Raw genomic sequence first — 20,093 nt, forward strand, 5'->3', positions numbered from 1 at the left:
CATTAGTTTAGCAAAGCAAGGATTATAGTTTTGTTAAAATTCATTTTAATGTTTTAGGATTTTTGTTGTAATCAAATATGGAGCTAACCTTAAGGGAATAAGCAAGTGACAAATGAGAAAGGCTTAAGAATTGAATTAGAAAATCCATTCTTTTATGCAAAAAGTTTTACTTTTGATTTTCAACAATTTTTAACCTTAATACTACAAACTCTAAAATAAATAGCCTAATTAGACCTCCCAAATGATCAGCATTCATGAATTTAAACCCAGAAAGATTTTAAAGTAAACTGTGACCTCAGGCTTCTCACCATTGTACTTTAAAAAGGAGAAACTCTGACTTATCATTAACATCCTCTGTTATCTGACAAGTACTAATTAGCTAGTGTAGTTCTATTCTATTTTAATGAATACCTGTTTAAAATATATTTCAACTGCAGAAAACACCTTTCATATGCCAGTTAGGTAAAATACTAATATCTCATACATTGTGCATGTTTTGTAGATGCACTGCCCATGTTCTGCTAATCCATTATATTAGAATTCTTTTGTTTCCAAATAGGAATTTAATTTAAAAAACTTAAAGAAGAAAGATGAAAATGTCTTTAAAATATAAACAGATCCAGGCATCTGGGTGGTTCAGTCGGTTGAGCGACCAACTCTTGATTTCAGTTTAGGTCACGCATGATCTTACGGTTGGTGGGATTGAGCACTGTGTCGGGCTCCGTGGTGACAACATAGAGCCTGCTTGGGATTCTCTTCTCCCTCTCTCTCTCTCTCTGCCACTCTCCTGCTCGTGCTCTCACTCTCTCTCAAAGTTAAATGAAAATAAAATAAAATAATAAAATAGAATAGAATAGAATAGAATAAAATATAAAATATAGACCTCTAATATTTAATACCATGTATTTATTTTTAAAACCCTTCTTCTCTAAAGATATCTAAGATATGTTGTAAAATAAAGCAACTCACGAAACATGAATAATATTGTCATTTGATGAAAAATGTGCATATATGAGCTCATCTGTGTGCACACACAGATACACACATACAGAAGTATACACATAACTATACACATACAGGACAGCTGGAAAGATGAAAGGAGAAGCAGCACAGCGGTGGTTTTATCTAACAAAGGGACTAGGCACTGGGAAAGGGGCAGCTTTGGCTTTCCCGGTTATACCCTTCCATAGCATTTGAATGTTTTTTAAACCCATGACCATGGGGCGCCTGGGTGGCAGTCGGTTAAGCGTCCGACTTCGGCTCAGGTCATGATCTCACGGTCCATTGAGTTCGAGCCCCGCGTCAGGCTCTGTGCTGACAGCTCAGAGCCTGGAGCCCGTTTCAGATTCTGTGTCTCCCTCTCTCTCTGCCCCTCCCCTGTTCACGCTCTGTCTCTCTCTGTCTCAAAAATAAATAAATGTTAAAAAAAAATAATAAAAATAAATAAAACCATGACCAGACAAGAAAAACACAATCTTCTAAACCAAATATTTACAAGATTTAACCCAAGTCCACATGATCTTCCTGAGGCAAGAAAAGAATACAGTCGTGGAGATAGAGTCATGTCTCCACTTACTACTACAAGTCCTGTAACAAATCTTAGCTTCACAGTGGTTATCTTCTTAAAACTATGATGACCCTCACCACAGAGGGTTATTAAAAGTTCAAATGATAAACATATATAGAAGCACCATAAATTCCATACAAATTTAATCCATACAATCCATAAAATTCCATACAGATTTAATATCCTAAATAAAAGGATTAGGAAAAAAAAAAACACTAGTTAAACAGTAGAAGCTGGCTATCACAAATGTCTGAAAAAGAAACAATGTTTTCTATTACGTACTTCTTAAGCAAAATCTAGCTAACAGTCTCCTAAGTATAGCCATTATCATTGGCTATTGAACTATATAAAATAAAAAACAGATGACACCGAAGTTCATTTTTCTTAAATCACTAGAAATCAATATTTACAATTTCTTTATATCATTGTACTTCAAAGCAACCAACTATGCTAGCCAGAAAACCTCTTTAAAAGTTCTAAACCACCCCTTTAAAAAAAACACATACATGCATGTGCACACACATGCAGTCACAGAAACACCCTTGGAGTAAAGAGGAAGTATAAGATAGAGATCCATACACTTAAGTGAAATAATTTTTTAAATGTATACATAAAAAATATAACACACACTTTTCTCATACAAACTCTACCTAGAACATTTCCCTCAAAGATACACTTTTGTATTGTTTTTTAAAAATGTTTCTAAGAATTTTTTTTAAATGTTTATTTATTTTTGAGACAGAGAGAGACAGAGCATGAATGGAGGAGGGTCAGAGAGAGGGAGACACAGAATCTGAAACAGGCTCCAGGCTCTGAGCTGTCAGCACAGAGCCCGACGCGGGGCTCGAACTCACGGACCACGAGATCATGACCTGAGCCGAAGTCGGACGTTCAACCGACTGAGCCACCCAGGCACCCCAAGAATTTAAGAATGTAAAACAATGTATTCATATTAGCACTTAACTTTCACAAATTCTTCTAAAAATAATACAGGATTTTTACAAGATACTCATTTCTAATATCAAATCATTATCATTTCTGTATAATGTGGTCACTTCACTACTATTAGAATTCAATATTAACACAACTATATACCATAATAGAATCATATGAAATTCTGCCCTTAAAAAGCAGTTCTTAATGGCTGTGGGTTCATGGATCTCTCAGAATGAGTTATAAATGGCCTTCTGGGGGGTGGGGGGGCACATGTACATTTACATACACATTTAGTTGATTCAAAAACATCTTCTGATGATCTATACACTGCTGGGGGCTCACTGGAAATCTCTGCATCCTAGAATACTCATCTTCATCTACAAACTAATGGTCCTTTCACAAAAATTAAGTAGGCTTTAATTTTATAGCTAGTTGACTCTTTAAAAAAGATAATAGAGCCTCCCTCCTGATCATGCATTAAAATTGTCTTTTCTCTGCAGCAGGAATTTAAAACAGATAATTTAATGTCTTACTTATTAAAAAATATCAGGAAAGAAAGGAAAGGCAACTTTAATGATCTGAGCAAGTTGAAAGGAAGCTGACTATCATTTCCTGGCCCTGGTGTGTGAAATCTCCAAAATCTCTCTGTTAAAAGTATACCTCTTTGCAGATGGAAAGAGTTCATCTGAATTAAGAGCATAAAACTACATTTCATATGTATTTCATATCCCCTATAATCCACAAACACTAAATATTACTAATTCAATGTATTAGAGCAAAACTTGCCTATGCACACCTAGTAGCATAAAAAATGAGGAAGCTGTTAACAGCATTTGTTTGTTTTTGTTTTGTTTTTGCAAGGATGAAGAGCCAGAGAAATTATCTGTTAAAGCTTAGTTTCACATGCAAATTAGTCACCAAACTGATATTGTTTCATTTTTCCCTATCTAACAAAGTACTGTAACATACCATTTTCTAGCTCAGAGGAAAAAGGATATGTAAGGTTTTTTTTCCCCCAAATAAGTGAAACTTCCCTTGTTAAACACCTACTTAATATTCTCGCTTTCATCCATATTCTTTCTCCTTCACCTCATCATTTCTGAAGAATATCTCCCTTAAAAAATGGCATGATTTCAGATCTTAAGCACTGAATTTTTTTTAGAACTGCCATCCTGAATATTAATTATTTTACCTAAGCTGAAATAAAGTCATGTCTTCAAGGGCAAGAAGAAGAACATGCCTTTACTGGAGGCACCCACAAAAGTGCTCTATCAAAACAGCCGTATAGAGCAACTGCTTACTACCTGAAGCAGACGGTCAGGTAACACTTCACTTTTAAGTACATTTGCTTCTGGAACTCTGCTGTACCACATCAACTAAATTAGAACTATACATCTCAAATTTTTAAAACTGTACCCCAAATTACTCTAGCTATCATTCTGAGAGAAAGTCTGATGAAACATACTAGGAGTTTCAGTACATAAATTACACAGCAAATACCTTATTTCCTTAAATTCTAAAAGTAAGATTTTAAAATATACCAGTGATGTAATAACAATTTTTCACAGGAGGGAAAAACCACTATGCTGATTCTCCTTCCCTTCTTTCACATTATAAATTAGGAAGAAATTAACTGATTTACCACCTCTTCACAGAAGCTTTAGCAAAAAAGACAAAACTTGAGTTTGGCAATCTATTCCCAAAATGCTTGTAGAAAAAAAAAAAAAAAGGCAGATTTTCTTACAGTTTCCTTGACATAGATCTTTATTCTAGACTCCAAAGACAGATTTTACAAAATAGCACCATTTCTCAGGTCCACAGAACTATTTATACATCACCAGTTTCTGAAACTACTGTATGTCGGACTGATTCAGAATTCACAGCTAATCCAACATTCTCATTTCATATTTGATTAAATGTATATCTGGAGATTATCAATGGTTACTCAAAATCCAGTAATTAACTGGAAGCCACACTCTGGGGCTCAGACTCAGTTGCCCTTTCTCCACCCTGCTCTTCCTCATTGGGGCTGCACCTAATTTCAGTAAGAGAAGATAAAAAGAGTCGTAACAACAGCTGCCAGTACTGAGTTCCCACCTATTCCCAGCAGTAGGCACATTTATGTCTAACCCGAACAACAATCCAGAAAGGTAGGTATTATTATCCCTATCTTACGATTTGTTTAAAGATTTTTTTAAATTAATTTTTGTTTAACTTGAGATTTTTTTTAATAAAAAAATTTTTAAGAGTTTTTTTAATCTTTAAAGATTAAAATAAAAAAGGCTGAATGGAATTAAGTGTTTTGCCCCAGTCACACCTGCTAGGATTTAGACACTCTGACCCCCTACTGCATCTGGAACACGCACTCATACTTCAGAGTGTTTGTACTTGCAATTTCCTGGTCTAAAACACTCTTTTTTTAAAAAATATTTGTTCAGTTTTGACAGAGAGACAGAGAGCGGGAGAGGGGCAGGAAGAGGGAGACACAGAATCCAAAGGAGGCTCCAGGCTCTGAGCTGTCAGCACAGAGCCCGATGTGGGGCTTGAACCTACAAGCCATGAAATCATGACACGAGTCAAAGTCGGACGCTTAACCGACTGAGCCACTCAGGCGCTCTGCCATTTTAACTATTTTTAAGTGTGTAACTCAGTGGCATTAATTACAATCACGATGCATGCAACCATCATCACTATTTCCAAAACGTTTTCATCATCCCAAACAGAAATTCTTTAACCATTAAGCAATAACTCCCCATCCCCTCCTCCCATCCCCAGACCCTGATAACCGCTAATCTACTTTCTGACTCTGAATTTGCCTATTCCACATATTCATATGAATGGAAACACACAATAGTTGTCCTTTTGTTCTGGGGCTAGAACTTTCAGTAGAACATGGAAGAGCAGTGGTAAAATGAGCAACCTTGTTTTGTTCCTTATCTTAGGGGGAAGCTTTGATTCCTTTACCACGCAGTTTGATGTTAGCTGTGGGTTTGTCATAATTGCCCTGTATTGTGTTGAGGATTTCCCTTCTATCCCGTGGTGTTTCCTGAGTGTTTTGATTATAAAAGGGTTTAGGATTTTACCAAATGGCCTTTTGTGTATCAATTAAGACAACTATTTGTTTTTTCCCTTTGTTCTATTAATGTGATGTATTATAAGGATTGATCGATGTATGATGAATCAAATTGCACTCTTAGGATAAATCCCACTTGGTCATATTGTCAATTCCTTTTAATATGCCACTGGGTTCAGTTTGGTAGTATCTTGTTGGATTTAGGAGGCATGTATTTTGAAACAATTATTAGAAAATAACTCAAAAATACAGAGTGTTATAGCTTATATTATTTTTTAGTTATTAAGAATTATTTTTAATTATGTACATATACATTGAATACTGACTATATTCAATATTGAATATTGAATATTAAACATTAAAATGAAGTGAGAGGAAAATTTGTCGCTTTTTATGTCAATGATAAATTTTACAATCTCTTAAGAATGTTGCAATTTTAAAGATGTTGCTTAATATCATTTTATAACATAACTACAAATATATAATGAATCTATTAAAAAAAAAGATATATAAGATGAATATAGTATCAATAATTTTCAATCTACTTCTAGAACAATAAAGTAATATGAAAATGGTTTACCCCTTCATAGAAAACTTTTGCACAGTCCTTTGCTAATTTTCCAAAAAATAATACATTGATGGTGTTGATGTCTGAATCTGAATTTTCTTGTTCTACAAAGAGAAACACACATACAAAAAAAAAAAAAAAACACTTAATTAGATACAGCAGTTTTACACACACAGGAAAATTGATGACAGCTATATTCTAAAAACAACAGTTAATTCAAAATGCAATTATGAAGAATTAAAAATTTTATCATTCGCTTTTAGGTTAACCTTAAGTATTGCAAAAATAATGCACAGAATGCTATTAGGTACCAAAATCAAAATTATAACAAGTTTCAACTAGAATATATTTTATAAATTTCTATAAATATCACATTAACAGCACACAATAACCACTTTCTATTTATTTTCCATGTTTGTAATAAAAGGAAATGAAATACAACAATTACTCAATTTTTATACTGTATAACATATCATCCCCAAAGCAGTTCACTTTTACTGAACTTCTAGTAATCCACAGTGTCAGTACATTAAGTTTTATTCTAGAAAAGTGATTTTCTCCTCCCACACTCACAAATGGAAGAGTAAAAGAATAGAGTGTGCGTAAAGACCAAAGTATCTGTGACTCTGAAAATGAAATTTACTCGGGAAATAAGGAATGAATATTCTACAAGTAACCTCATTTGGATCTTCTAGGCTTTGGAAAAGAATCTGCACAATCCGCATTCTCCAGAGGTCACCTCCTGTAACCAGTGCGGTAGGGCCAAATGCTAAGACTCAGTTATACCATCTGAGGAAAAGTCTCATTCATATCAGCTTTCAAGTACTCAACTACTCCAAGAAACTGCCATGATTTCAGATTTTTTTGAATCTATGCAGTGCATGAAAGACCTCTGCCAAACTGACAGTCCTCTGTGTGAGTCAGAACTGTTGAGTCTGCTACTCTGTCAGATCTGGTGCCACCGAGCGGTCAAATAACTAACACGTGGCTGCACATTACCTCCCTTCACTTACCTCTTCAACTCCTCAAAGCAAGTATATACATAAATTGAAACACTAATGTTTCTCAAACACATAGTGGCTTCTAATCAAAATATAACATGCTTTGTTAATATTTGAAACGACCTATCAGAGGTCTGTTTCTGGCCATCATGGACTAATAAGGACTGGATTTATTCTCACCTTAAAACAACTAGGAAACTAAGAAAAAAAATATGAAACAACAGTTTTCAGGTATCAGACAACAGTAAGTGTAGGAAAGCGATCTTTCTTTTTTTAATATTTCTAAAAGAGAGAGAGAGAGAGAGAGAGACAGACAGAGCATGAGCAGGGGAGGGGTAAAGAGAGAGGGAGACACAGAATCTGAAGCAGCTGTCAGCGCAGAGCCTGACTTGGGGTTTGGACCCACAAACTGTGAGATTGTGACCTGAGCCCAAGTGGGACTGAACATGTGCCCCAAGTGCCCCAAGTACCCCATGGAGCAATCTCTTTGAGGAGGAAAATAAGGCAATACCCCTAGCTTAATTCCTGGAGAGTTTCCAGGCAGCAGAAAATGGAGCTCAAACTCAAACAAAGCTCAGCAGCCTCAGTGAATTCAGAAGAGCTCAGATACAAGGATACTAAGGTGGCTAGAATTTGCAGAGAAGAGTGTCAAATGGAAGAGAGCAGCACAGACAGAGAGTGCCCTGGTGATATGAAGATGGGTGCCTACAGATCTTTGGTGGAATGTTGATCTCCAATGGCATGAAGGCAAGAAGGTCAAGAAGCGGAAGAACCACTTGAAAGGAGTAGGCAGAACAGTTCTGACACTCACATAGAGCTAGGAGCTGTTCTGGTTCCAACCAGACAGAATGGTATCCTCATACGCAGAGCCTAGAATAGAGTTGTTGGAAGGGTATTTTCTCAGTGATAAGGCCAAATTAGCCTGAAGATAAAGGCTGTTCTATACACACCCCAACAAAGCTAATCAAACTGATTCTAAGAAAATTAAATATATCCTAAAATCAAGACAAACAGTATTTAAAGGATAGCAAATAAACCCAACATTAAACAATATAAAATTCTAAGCATCCAGCATCCAATAAAAAAAATTATCAGCCAAGAACATGAAGAGAAAATGGAAGATGCAAAAAAAATCTCAAAATGAACTTTCAGGGTAGAAAAATATAACATTAGAAGTTAATATGGGGCATCTGTGTGGCTCAGTCGGTTAATGACCAACTTTGGCTCAGGTCATGATCTTGCGGATCATGGGTTTGAGTCCCACGTTGGGCTCTGTGCTGACAGCTCAGAGCCTGGAGCCTGCTTCGGATTCTGTGTCTCCCTCTTTCTCTGCCCCTCCTCCACTCACGCTCTTTCTCTCTCTCTCAAAAATAAACAAACATTAAAAAAAAAAAAAAAAAAAAAGAATTGGGGCGCCTGAGTGGCTCAGTTGGTTGGGCATCAGACTTCAGCTCAGGTCATGATCTCACAGTTTGTGAGTTCGAGCCCTGCGTCGGGCTCTGTGCTGACAGCTCGAAGCCTGGAGTCCTCTTCAGATTCTGTGTCTCCCTCTGTCTGCCCCTCCCTGGCTTGCACTCTATCTCTCGCTCTGCCTCAAAAATAAACGAACATTAAAAAATGATTTTTAAAATTAAAAAATTTTAAAACATTAAAAAAAAAAAGAGGTTAACAGTATACCGAGTGGAGTTAACAGATTAAAACGAATAAACTGTTACAGAAAACTGAAAAACAGAGAAGAATCAATGAAAAGTTGATTTTAAAGATCAACAAAACAAATCTCTAGCCAGAATGATCAGGGGAAAAAAAATGATAGAAAGAGAGAATCAATGAAACAGAACATCACTACATTAAAAGTAGATCATATCAACATTAAAAGTATATCAAAAATATATTAGGAATAACTTTATGCCAATATACTTGACAACTAAGATGAAACAGAAAAATTCCTTTAGAAACAAACTATCAACATTACTTAAGGAAAAAAGATAACCCAAAAAGCCCCATAAAAAATGAAGACATTGAACATAGGGTTTAAAAGTTTCCCATAGAGATTTCCAGGCACAGCTGGCTTCACTGATGAATTCTACAAATACTTAAGGAAGAAATAAAAGCAGATAAACTCATCCAGAAAATAAGAGGAGGCACTTAACACTCCTTTCAGGAGGACAGCATTACTCTGATACCACAGTCAAAATCACCACAGAAAAGACAGAGTTGGAACAACATCCTTCATAAACTGTTTAACCAAATATTAGTAAATCAAACTAACAATATATCAAAAGGATGATACATCAGGCCTACCACTTGATCATGCTTTATTTTTCTTCAGACATTTCTACTTAATACTAACTACTTTTGTAATTATTTATTCCCCTACAATGTAAACATCATGAAAGCGAGGGCTTTGTTTTGGTCACTCACTGCTGTATCTCCCGTATCTAAAACAGTATCTCATATGTAACTGGTTTTCAGTAGTTACAGAATGTTGTAGTTCAAAGTCTGTTTCCCATTCACTGCTGCAGACCCTTCTTCAAACCAATTTCAGGCTTTAGATGAGATCTATTTTGGTCCTCAAATACTCCATGGTAGCTCTTCCTAGCTTACTAGGATTATTTGAAGGTTACTAGGGAGAAGGAATAATCTCCTAACTATATCTAGGTAACAAATAACATGCTGAAAGTAGTATTTTAAGAAAGTTAAGTTTGCTAGGCTGTTTAGGTCACACTAGTGAAACTAGAAGGTAGAGGCATCAGTTAGCTATTTAACAGTCTAGATATGAGATTAAAGAAATCTGAAATGAAACAGAAGCAATGGGAGAGGGGAGAGAGGATAGACAGTGGGGGAAAATTTAATGGAAAAAAATTACTTCATCCTATAGTTTCTTACACTACTGTGCCTATGTGAGTATGTACATATATGAAGTTATCCATTTGCAGATTACAAGCAAAAGGTTAAGCAGAAATGGTCGTATTATATTGTATACCTTGTAATGCAATCTTCAAAACAGCTGTTCTATTTCCACCAGAAGTTAAAGAAGAGATAATTGAGAGTTTTCCCTAAAATGAGAAAAAAATAGTTATACAGAAGAGCCAAAAGAGCTTTTTATAACAGCAAGAAATAAGGGAAAAGGGGGAAAAAAACCAAAAAAACAAGGTACTGTGTTCATGTCACCATATTTAAGACATGAAAGTGATTTTACTAGAGCAATGTCCAAAGACCGAATTGTTTAGGTTCACAATTTAACTGTTAAACAATCTTGTTAGTCAAATATTATCCAATACCTCATGTTACAGATAAAGTGAAGAGGCTCACCTTCAGTTCCATTTTAACCTAAAAAGTTATCCTCTACTAAAGAAAAACAAAAATTTTGCTCCTGGAAAGAAAGAAACACTAATTTGAAGAAGGGGCACCTGGGTGGCTCAGTTAAGTGTCCAACTTTTGATCTCGGCTCAGGTCATCATCTCACAGTTCAGGAGATCAACAGTCTCTCTCTCTCTGTCTCTGCCCCTCCCCTGTTGGTGCTCTTTCTCTCTCTCTCTCAAAATAAATAAACAAAAATTAAAAAAATTTTTTTAAATAAAGAAAGAAGGGTTAAAAAGTGCAGAATGGTCATCTCGTAAGTAAGGTCTGTGGGACGACGCAAAGGACGAAGGCACACATCAAGTTTAGTCCTCGGTTTTCTGTAATGAACCAGCTATCTGCTTAAAAAAGTTACTTCATCAGAGTTCCTCAGACAAAATGAAGTATTTAACCTGGTAGTTTCTGTAATTTCTTCTGGCTCTAAAATTTAATGATTCTATCAATAAATACATTATAGGTTTCTTTGAAAACTTCCATATAGAAATAAAAGTTTAAAAGACTTTTAAAATGGATCACGTAAAACATATCTCAATATTCTAGACTTTGATGTAACCACCACCAACAAAAAACTATGTGTGTAGACCAATTTTACTTATAAGATAGGAATTCGAAAAAAATTAAAATAAGGCTATCAGTTGTGCGGGATTTGGTCAAAAGTAAAAGTAAATAGTTCCACTTAGGAGGCAGAAAGCTGGAAAAAAACAACAAAAAGGTGGACAATGTACAAATTTCAACATCTTTCTTGACCCACCAGAGAACTGAAGTCAAAAGACAACCAACTAATCAGAAATCTAGGAAAAGAGAAAAACTTCCAATAAGACAGGGGCAACAGGGAGTTGAGGTCACAAGGCAACCAACTTATCAGAAATGTAAAGGGAAAATCTTCAGGGAGAGATGGGCGGTAACCACTTGCTCACCTGAGGTAAAGCTGCCTGACACGTGTCAGAAAATTCATCTAATATATTTTTTTTAACGTTTATTAATTTTTGAACTAGGGAGAGCACGAAGGAGGAAGGGACAGACAGAGAGAGAGGGAGAGAGAGAGAGAGAGAGAGAGAGAGACAGAAGATCCAGAGTGGGCTCTGCGCTGACAGCAGAGAGCCCAATATGGGGGCTCAAACTCACAAACGACGAGATTATGACTGGGCCCAAGTCAGACACGTAACTCACTGAGCCACCCAGGTGCCCCCGTCTAACATTTTTAATACGTTGCTAAAGGCCAAGTGTGGGTAGTGACGGGACATGAAGCTTTTGGGAGCTGCAGACACAAGGGGAACTCACCCGCTTATAAGCTGTTCTGCACAAACCTGACAAAGTTGAGGCCAAGAGGGGGTGGGGATACAAGGATGGTAGGAGTTACAGTAGGAACCCCTGCCTGGATGTCCCCCATCTTTCTCAGAACAAAGTCCTTGAACTGCTGGGAGGAGAGCAACAAACTTATGTATCTTACTAGAGCTTCAGTGAAAACCTCCTGTAGGAAAAAAAACCACTCTCTACCCCTTCAAGCGATAAGCAGGAAAAGGTATACAGGTGTTGAGGGCCAGACCTACAACTAAGGACAGGCCAGAATCACTAAGGAGACCTCACCCACAAGACTGAGGTGGCACTGCCACAAGACTGAGGCTAAACCGGAACAGAGAACATCCACTCATCGCAAGACTAACAAGTGTCTAGTAAAAATCAACATGACCCACTATTGAGACAGAAGCAAAGAACTGGGAGAGAAACTTTAGCTGAGGCTAAGCACAAAGAATGTACGCTCTAAGTGAGAGTCCAGAATGACTGAAAAAAATGTGATGTTATGCTTTCTGGAATGGGATACACAGGTCTGTAATAATGGAGAGCAAAAAATTCAAGCAACTAGGGAGAGATGTCCAGCACCTGGGGAGAAGCCCCCCCAAACCTGGAAAAGGAACTCCTTAAACATCAGGAGGTAAAGGGGAAAGAAGGAATTTTAATCTTTGTCTTTCATAACTATTCCAGAAGCCGTCCCCTCACCACAAAGGAAAGGTCCTGGAGCTGCTCCCACAAACTATAGGAAACTCTGAAAAGTAACTGCATCCCCACCTGAGGGGCATGGCCCAGCTCCTGTACCTTCAATAGAAGATACTTTCAAATGATTCCACAACTTACAGGGCAAATGAACTGGACAAGTAGGCCAGATTTAAGTGACTGCCCTCAAGCAGTCTCTCTGAACACAAGGACTAAACTGAAGTACTAGGAATAAACTGGGGGCCTTAGGGCTTCCCAGCTGGCAGACCACACAGAGGACCTGTTAACTTATGTTGCCTGATTGATCCACATCCTTTCTTGAGGACCCCTAACAACTGTAAACTCTTTGTTTCCAAGGGTAGCATGTATGCCCTTAATATCGTGCTTCCTGTGTGAAAAGCAGAAATTAACTAAAAACAAACAGTATGATTTGCTCCTAGGGATAGTTATAAAAAATATTCAAAAGTTTAAGAAAACACCCTCAGTTGATTATGTGGCCCTCAGTTATATACAAAGTAGGCAGTTTTATTCACAGTAAGAGTTATTCCATTAGAACGATAATACAAAATTTGTTCCTGTCTTCAGCTGAAGTGAGCAGAGAAAAATGGAGGCTGAACTAAAGATTAAGCTTTGAAGTTTAAGGATGACTGTATAATGAGAGACCTGCAGGGGGGATTTATGTCCCCAGTTGTTTACATTTCATTTCAATAAGGGGTGGTTGAAACCTAGAGACATTTCTCTACATTGCAAACGATGTATGTACATTAGGGAGATTAGGTTTCTCTCTGTCTCTCAGGAGGGGAAGGTAACCCAGATTCATAATTTCAAGGTTCCTTTTCTACAGCACAAGAAATCCCCTTTATACACACAGGAAGACTTTTGATCCTCACTGTACTGTCTTGAGTGAGGAAGGTGAGGATAGAAAACTGATGCAGTCACTGCTGAGAGTAAAAATAATAGCTGGCTTATACTCCAGAAATCTGCTAGCTTCCAGGATAAAAGTCAATTAGTATTAGATATTAAAAATGTATCATCCCATCATTGTAAGAGTGGGGTTTTCCTAAGGTCAGTGCCTCTCAAAAGGGATACAAATGCTTTTGTGCACAGTAGGAACCTGATCTATTTGGCTCCCTGTCTCCTGACCAACCAAATCTGCACACCAACTCAAAAGGTGGATTATACACTGTTGCTTAAGAACTATTTGACCACTTGACATTTACCCCAAATGAAATGAATACCTACGTTTATGTAAAAATTTGTATGAGCATTTATAGCTGCTTCATTCATCATTATAAAAAACTGGAAAGAATCCAAATACTGCTACACTGAGGAACGAAGAAATGGACTGTGATGGAATTCTAGTCACCAATAAAAAGGAAAAGTACTAATAAACAGCAACCTGGAAGAATCTTGAATGCATCATGCTAAGTGAAAGAAGCCAGCCTCAAAAGGCTACTTAGCGCAGGATTCCATCTACATGGCATTCTTGAAAGGTAAAAGTATACTGTCAGAAAATTGGTAAAAAGTGGTTGCCAGGGGTTGGAATTGGGAGTAGCACCTGACTATAAAATTTGGGGGGTGATGGACTGTTATGCAGCTTAATTATGTTTGTGGTTATATGTTTTTATACATCTGCCAAAACTTGCAGAACTGTATACTGAAAAGTGAATTTAGCGGTAAAATGCATTTAATAAAATTCAAGAAACATAAGAGACATTTGCAGGCTAAAAAAGGTTATGTGGGACGCCTGGGTGGCTCAGTAGGTTTAACATCGGACTCTTGATTTTGGCTCAGCTCATAATCTCAGTCATGGGATGGAGTCCTGTGTCGGGCTCTGTGCTGACATAGAGCCTGCTTGGTAGTCTCTCTTTCCCTCTCTCTCTGTCCCTCCCCCATGCTCGCAGGAGTGCTCTCTCTCTCTCAAAAATAAACTTTTTTATAAAGTATTTTTAAATTTAAAAAAGGGTTAAGGATTCAAACTGAGATATGAAAAATAAGAGATTCATTCTGACAGATGAAAGAAGAGATTATATACTTTGACTTAACTTTTAAAAATGAGCATTGTTCATGAAAATGTGATAATCATGAGAAATGAGTAAAAGGTGTTTCCTTGGTTTAACCCTACTGAATACTAACATGTTCACTTATGTCTAAAAGGAATTATTGTAATAAAGGGCTAACATTGAAAAATAGGGGGCCTCTGGGTGGCTCAGTCAGTTGAGCATCTGACTTTTGATTTCAGTTCAGGTCATGATCTCACAGTTCGTGGGATTAAGTCCTGTATGGTTTCTACATAAAATATAAAGAAATTCCGTTTTTCCTATAGCATAGTTGATTAAAATTTTATTTTTGTTATTGACAGTTTACAACAATTGTATTTAATTTCACCACTCATTATTAGTAACCTCGTGTAAATTTTTAGGACTGTTGTCAAGTTTGAAAAAAAATTTCTATTGAGTTTCTTTCCTATATAAGCTGTAAGATTTGTAACAATTGTCCTCAAAGTAGCTTCAGATTCCATAGTTTCAGTACTTATTTTTGTCCACCAACTACACACACCCGATGCTAGGTGTGACAGTATATATTCATACCCTGGTACAACTTCGGTCCCCATACTTTTCTCCTACACTACCCAGTGAGTTGGAATGTTCCTGGAAAACATTCCTACACCAGAAGAGCTGGCATATGCTACCTATAAGCAGAAGTAACTGAAAACCACACAAATATATCTCACTAAAATTATTCCATAAGTCAACTTCCCCTTAACTACCTTCCAATAATGTTCTCAGCCACTCCAAAGACCACTCGATAAGACAGAAAATGTGATGGAGGGGAAGTCAAAATGGAAAGAGACACCAATCTTAACCACTCTAGGTTAAAACATCCCATTTCTGTAAATTTTACAAATATGTGAAAATGTAAATTCATTTCTAAGACACCTAACATGGGCTTAGAAGGGCTTGTTCAAGTAGAGTCTTTGAAGCTCCAACTTCACTAACTGCAAAATAATTTTGTCACTGGTCAATGGGATTATGGTACATTATTTTCACTGAAAACCAATACCAGGTAAATTCCTTGCCCGAAGGCATGTTGTTGATATCATTATCTTTACCAGCATTTACCAAATGCTTTGAATTTACTAAGTAAGCAAGTTACATTTAATCTTCAATGCATTTCTATGAAGTAGGTTCTATTATAATTCCTAGTTTACAAATGAAAAAAATAAGGTATCAACAGGTAAAATCACTTCCAATTACATAGCTAGTAAATGGTGGATCTGTGCTTAAATCCAGTCAGCCTATCTTCAGGACCTCCACTCCTTTTTAGAATACTAAACTATTATAGGAGTAAGTTTGTGACCAGGGCCTGTGAGTTTGAGTTTGGAAGTGTGTTGGTGGAAGAGGGATGGGACGAGGGGAGAACAGAAGAGAAAAGGAAATGCGGATAAATTTTTAAAAATTGAATTTATTTCACTTTAGTGCAGTAGTTAGTTATGAAGTTGATTTTAGGTGGCGCAAAAGCCAGTCACTGTTAACCAACTGCAAAATTGACTTGGCTAAAATTAAAGTCTTCCACTCCCATTTCAGGACTATGATTTACCATAATTAAAATATCAAAATACCAGTACATATTCCTCAAAAGACATTTCCTGCTGTCACTTTCTCACCCCACATTCAATTCTCAAACCACTAAAAAGCCAACCCAGCAACACTAGTCTTTCCAAATGATCTATACTTTCTTGGTTATTAAATCAAACATTCTTTTCAGACTAGACTGAGTATCTAGCAGCAACATAATGCTTTGGTTACTAGCAAAGACAATGAAAATTCAAATCACACTCAGCCACTTACTAGCTAACCTTGGATCTAACCTTGAATGAATTACTTAAACTGTATCTATTTTCCCAACTATAAAATGGGAATAATAACATCTATTTATAGGATTCTTTCAAGGATTAAAAGTGGGAATACATGTAAAGCACTTAGAAGAGTGCTTACAATATGGCAATTTATGTAAAAGTTACTAATATTACTCATTCCTTGAAACTTACTAAATATCCAAGACACCATTCTTTCCTAGTTTTTCTCCTACACCTCTGGATCAACTCAGACTCTTATTCATGCTACCTTCTTTCACTGAAATCCTTCAACACTCTCCTCATTCTATTCTTTGGACCAAATCTCCCAGAGAAGGAAACCCTTTAAGCTCCAGAATCCCAAATCCATTTGCCTATAGGACATCACCACTTGGATACCTCCAAAAACCTATGAAGACATCCAAAACTGAACTAACTCCTCTTTCTTCCTAAACGTGTGACTCCTATTATCTTCCCAAGGCTGACAGGACTTAAATACATGGAAATTTCCTGAACTCTTGACCTCTCTCATCTAATTGCTCTCCAAGATCTGTTGATTCTACCTCTTTATTCTGTCAGTTCCAAAGCAGAAGGTCTAGATTGTAACTCCAACTCCACTACTTACGAGCTGTATCTCAGGCCAATCATTAACCTTAACCTTTTGGAAATGCAGTATCCTCACTTACAGATGAAGAAAAATAGGACCTAACTCACAGGGTTTTGTGATGATTAAATGAATTGATATATGCAAAACACTTAAAATACCACCTAACTCCTAGAAAGAGCTCAATGTTAATTTTTGTTATTATAATTTTATTATGATATTGTCTGTCTCCTTCCTATCATCTCCTCTGTTCCTGCTTCAGACCAGCATCAACTCTAAACTAGATTATGGCAACTACCTCTTAACTAATTATCCTTCCTCTAATCTTGCCCTCTCTGATATACTCTTCACCCAGAAGGCAGAGTAATTTAAACTCAACATGAATCATGTCCCTGTCCTGCTTAAAATCTATTAAGGGTCTCCCATAGTTTTTAGGGTAACATCTAAATTCTTCAAAATGCACATTAGGACTATTACACCCAAAATAAAAGGTATAGTCTCAGTCACCCTTTAAGTTCCAGCTCTAGTTTCCAGACCTAACTTGTCAGAACCAAAAGTTCCCTCCTAAATGTTCACATACCATAGTTCTAACACCAACTTATTATAATTAGAGATTAGGTTACCTGTCCAAACCCACAAAAATTCAGTCCCCTTTAGTTCAAGGACCATATTCACTCATCTCTGTACCCTCAAAATGTATTCCAGTGTATCACAAAACAATTCAATAAATGTTTGCTAAGTAAGAATAACAGCATCAAAATAGTCACGTTATGACACACACAAAACCATTTCTAAAACAACTATTATAAGCTCAACATAAAAATTAGCATTCCCTTTTTGAAGACAAAAAGCATTCTGAGTTATGAAAATTCTTACCTGGATGTATTTCTTGCTATAATCACAACCTGGCTGTAGAGATCTGAAATCTACTTTGTTTAATTCACTTAGCAGCTCAACTTCGGGCACTCCATTCACTTCTTTTATTAATTCAAGGGGCATATCAGATCTGCTTCAAAATGCTGTCCAGAGCAAATTCAACTAGGGAATTTGACAGCTTGCGGCTGAAAACAAAGACCAACGTTTTACCCAAAAAGCAGTCAAAAATTGCTTTAAGCTTCTTTGACTTAGTTTTGCTTTTCCTTTCCTCTAAGTTAGTAATCACTGTTGGCGGTGGGGTGGATTAGTCTATAATTTTATTACAAAGATCAATACACCCATTCCCCTAGGACACTGAGACTCCAGCCTTTTCTATTTGGTTTTCTATTTAAAGACTTACCTCTAAAAGCCAGTTTTAGGATCTGCGAAAACCACACTAACAATGTCTCTTACCAAAATTGTGCTTTAAAATGTACAAACTATTGGGAAAGGGAGGGGAATTGAATTTTTGTTTTTTAATCCCCTTGGCCATGGTAATATTGTGTAGGCAAACTGGGCACCGAAAGCTTATTACTCCAAAACATACCGGTTGCCTCCTCTCTCCAGCCCCTATACATAATCGAAAGAACTACTGAACTGATATTAAATCGTGCTTCCTAGGTTCAATCTTATTTGTCATACCTCTTGACTGGGACATCCACCAGTGTCAATATTAATTTTAATGTGTGCGCACCAACCTTCCCCAAGCCAGTTGAGTTCCGTGAGGGCGGGGACTTGACCAGTCAGCTGCTCACAAAATGCCAAGCAAGTTACTAACCACAGCAGGCTCACGCTATAGATAAGTATGAAGGGTCTTTCTGCAATAACTACACCACCTTTTGATCTAAACTAAATCAGCCTCTTTGGGAATACCCGTTCACAACCCGAACCACCCTGCACTCAGACAACGAGCTGCAAACCGACTTAGAATTTCACTCACCCACTCTAGAGAAAAACAAGGAAGTTTAGAAGGGCGCGCGCGTGACGCCACACGCACGCCGACGGCCCAGGTCTCACGCATGCGTACATGGTCTGCAGGGCTACGCTTACTGCTCCTACGCCTGCGGAGGACACACTGCATGATGGTTCCCAGGCATAAAGTGTCCTGGAAGTTTCACGGAATAAGTAGATGGCGCCGCGCCCGGGGTAGCGTGGGGGGCTGGCACAGTATCCTTTCGGAATTGTCCGGTTCCCTTTTAGCTCCGCCTGGGGTCGGGCTGTAGGCGCCGGCCAGGGAAGCGGGGGCGGTCCGCAGCGCGATTCATAAATCCCGCAACCAATAAAAAGTCTTCCCAAAACCCGGGCGGGATTTGAAATTAGAAGCTCCCGTGGGCAGGGCACTTCCTTTAACTGCAGGTTTTCTACCTCAGAAGCAATTAACCAAAGGCAGGTTTTGCAAAGAAATAATTCCATCAGTGAGTAATGCTATTTTTAGATAGATTGGATTAACTTCTTCATTGATCTATAGGGCTTGGTTTGGGTGTATAATTAGTAAGACGTATTATTAAATGTGATTTCTTTGCTAATTTCTGATTTGTATTTCCCGATCATTTGATGAAAGTGAAACCACCTCAGTGCAAAGACCTGATGTAATAATGACATAAATATTTCCAAGGCTAATTTGGACTAAAATATCTGCTGCAGATACTTATTTGCAGGAGGAAATAGCTGCTTAAAGTAACTATTTTCTTAGGAGGAAGCATTCCGTTAGCGCACCTTCCCCTCACCCCCCTGTATTCACATATCATGCATAAACCCGCGGTGACAGGAGTCTGAACTCGCAAGCTGAGCTGTCCATTTGTAGAAAACTAGACTAAGTGAGGCTTAGATCCTCTCCTTGTTCGTACCCTAGCCTCACCCAGCTTAGAAATACTGTTTTTTCTCCCTAAGTGAAGGCCTTCACCTTGGCTCTGGATTCTGGCCGCTTTTGTTTCACCTCCTACCATCAGTTATGTATCTTCTCTCAACATATTTTCAACGTCTTATTCTTTCCCATTGGCATTTAAACATATTCTTCCACGGCCTAAGCTTATTACCGGCAGGGAGAATTGTTTACTATTATATGCTTAGAGCCTATTCAGTATTTCGCACACTGTAGGGGCTGAATATTTGTTGAATGAACAAATGCTCAGAAAAAAAGTGTTCTCTTTCCTCACCTCTGGCTTCCTCCTCTCCATCTTGGCCCTACCTCCACACCCATTACACTGAATCTGCCTTTGCC

General features: G+C 37.5%; 1 protein-coding gene across 3 annotated transcripts in view; it reads right to left on the reverse strand.

Moving 5' to 3' along the window:
• The window catches only part of POT1 (protection of telomeres 1), an 80,626-nt gene extending 61,581 nt beyond the window's left edge, over positions 1–19,045 (reverse strand). The window contains exons 1-4 of one of the 3 annotated variants that reach the window (XM_019452619.2): positions 18,813–19,045; positions 17,834–18,018; positions 10,129–10,201; positions 6,157–6,248 (exon numbers count right to left, since the gene is read on the reverse strand). In XM_019452619.2, the coding sequence (XP_019308164.2) occupies positions 6,157–6,248; positions 10,129–10,201; positions 17,834–17,956 (288 nt within the window). In that variant the 5' untranslated portion in view covers positions 17,957–18,018; positions 18,813–19,045. The other 2 variants (XM_019452620.2, XM_019452618.2) reach the window with 2 other exon arrangements.
• Positions 19,046–20,093: the final 1,048 nt, after the last annotated feature.

This window comes from Panthera pardus, unplaced genomic scaffold (assembly GCF_024362965.1).
Source record: "Panthera pardus isolate Hobbes unplaced genomic scaffold, ASM2436296v1 HiC_scaffold_8, whole genome shotgun sequence".
In the NCBI taxonomy this organism is placed as follows: domain Eukaryota; kingdom Metazoa; phylum Chordata; class Mammalia; order Carnivora; family Felidae; genus Panthera; species Panthera pardus.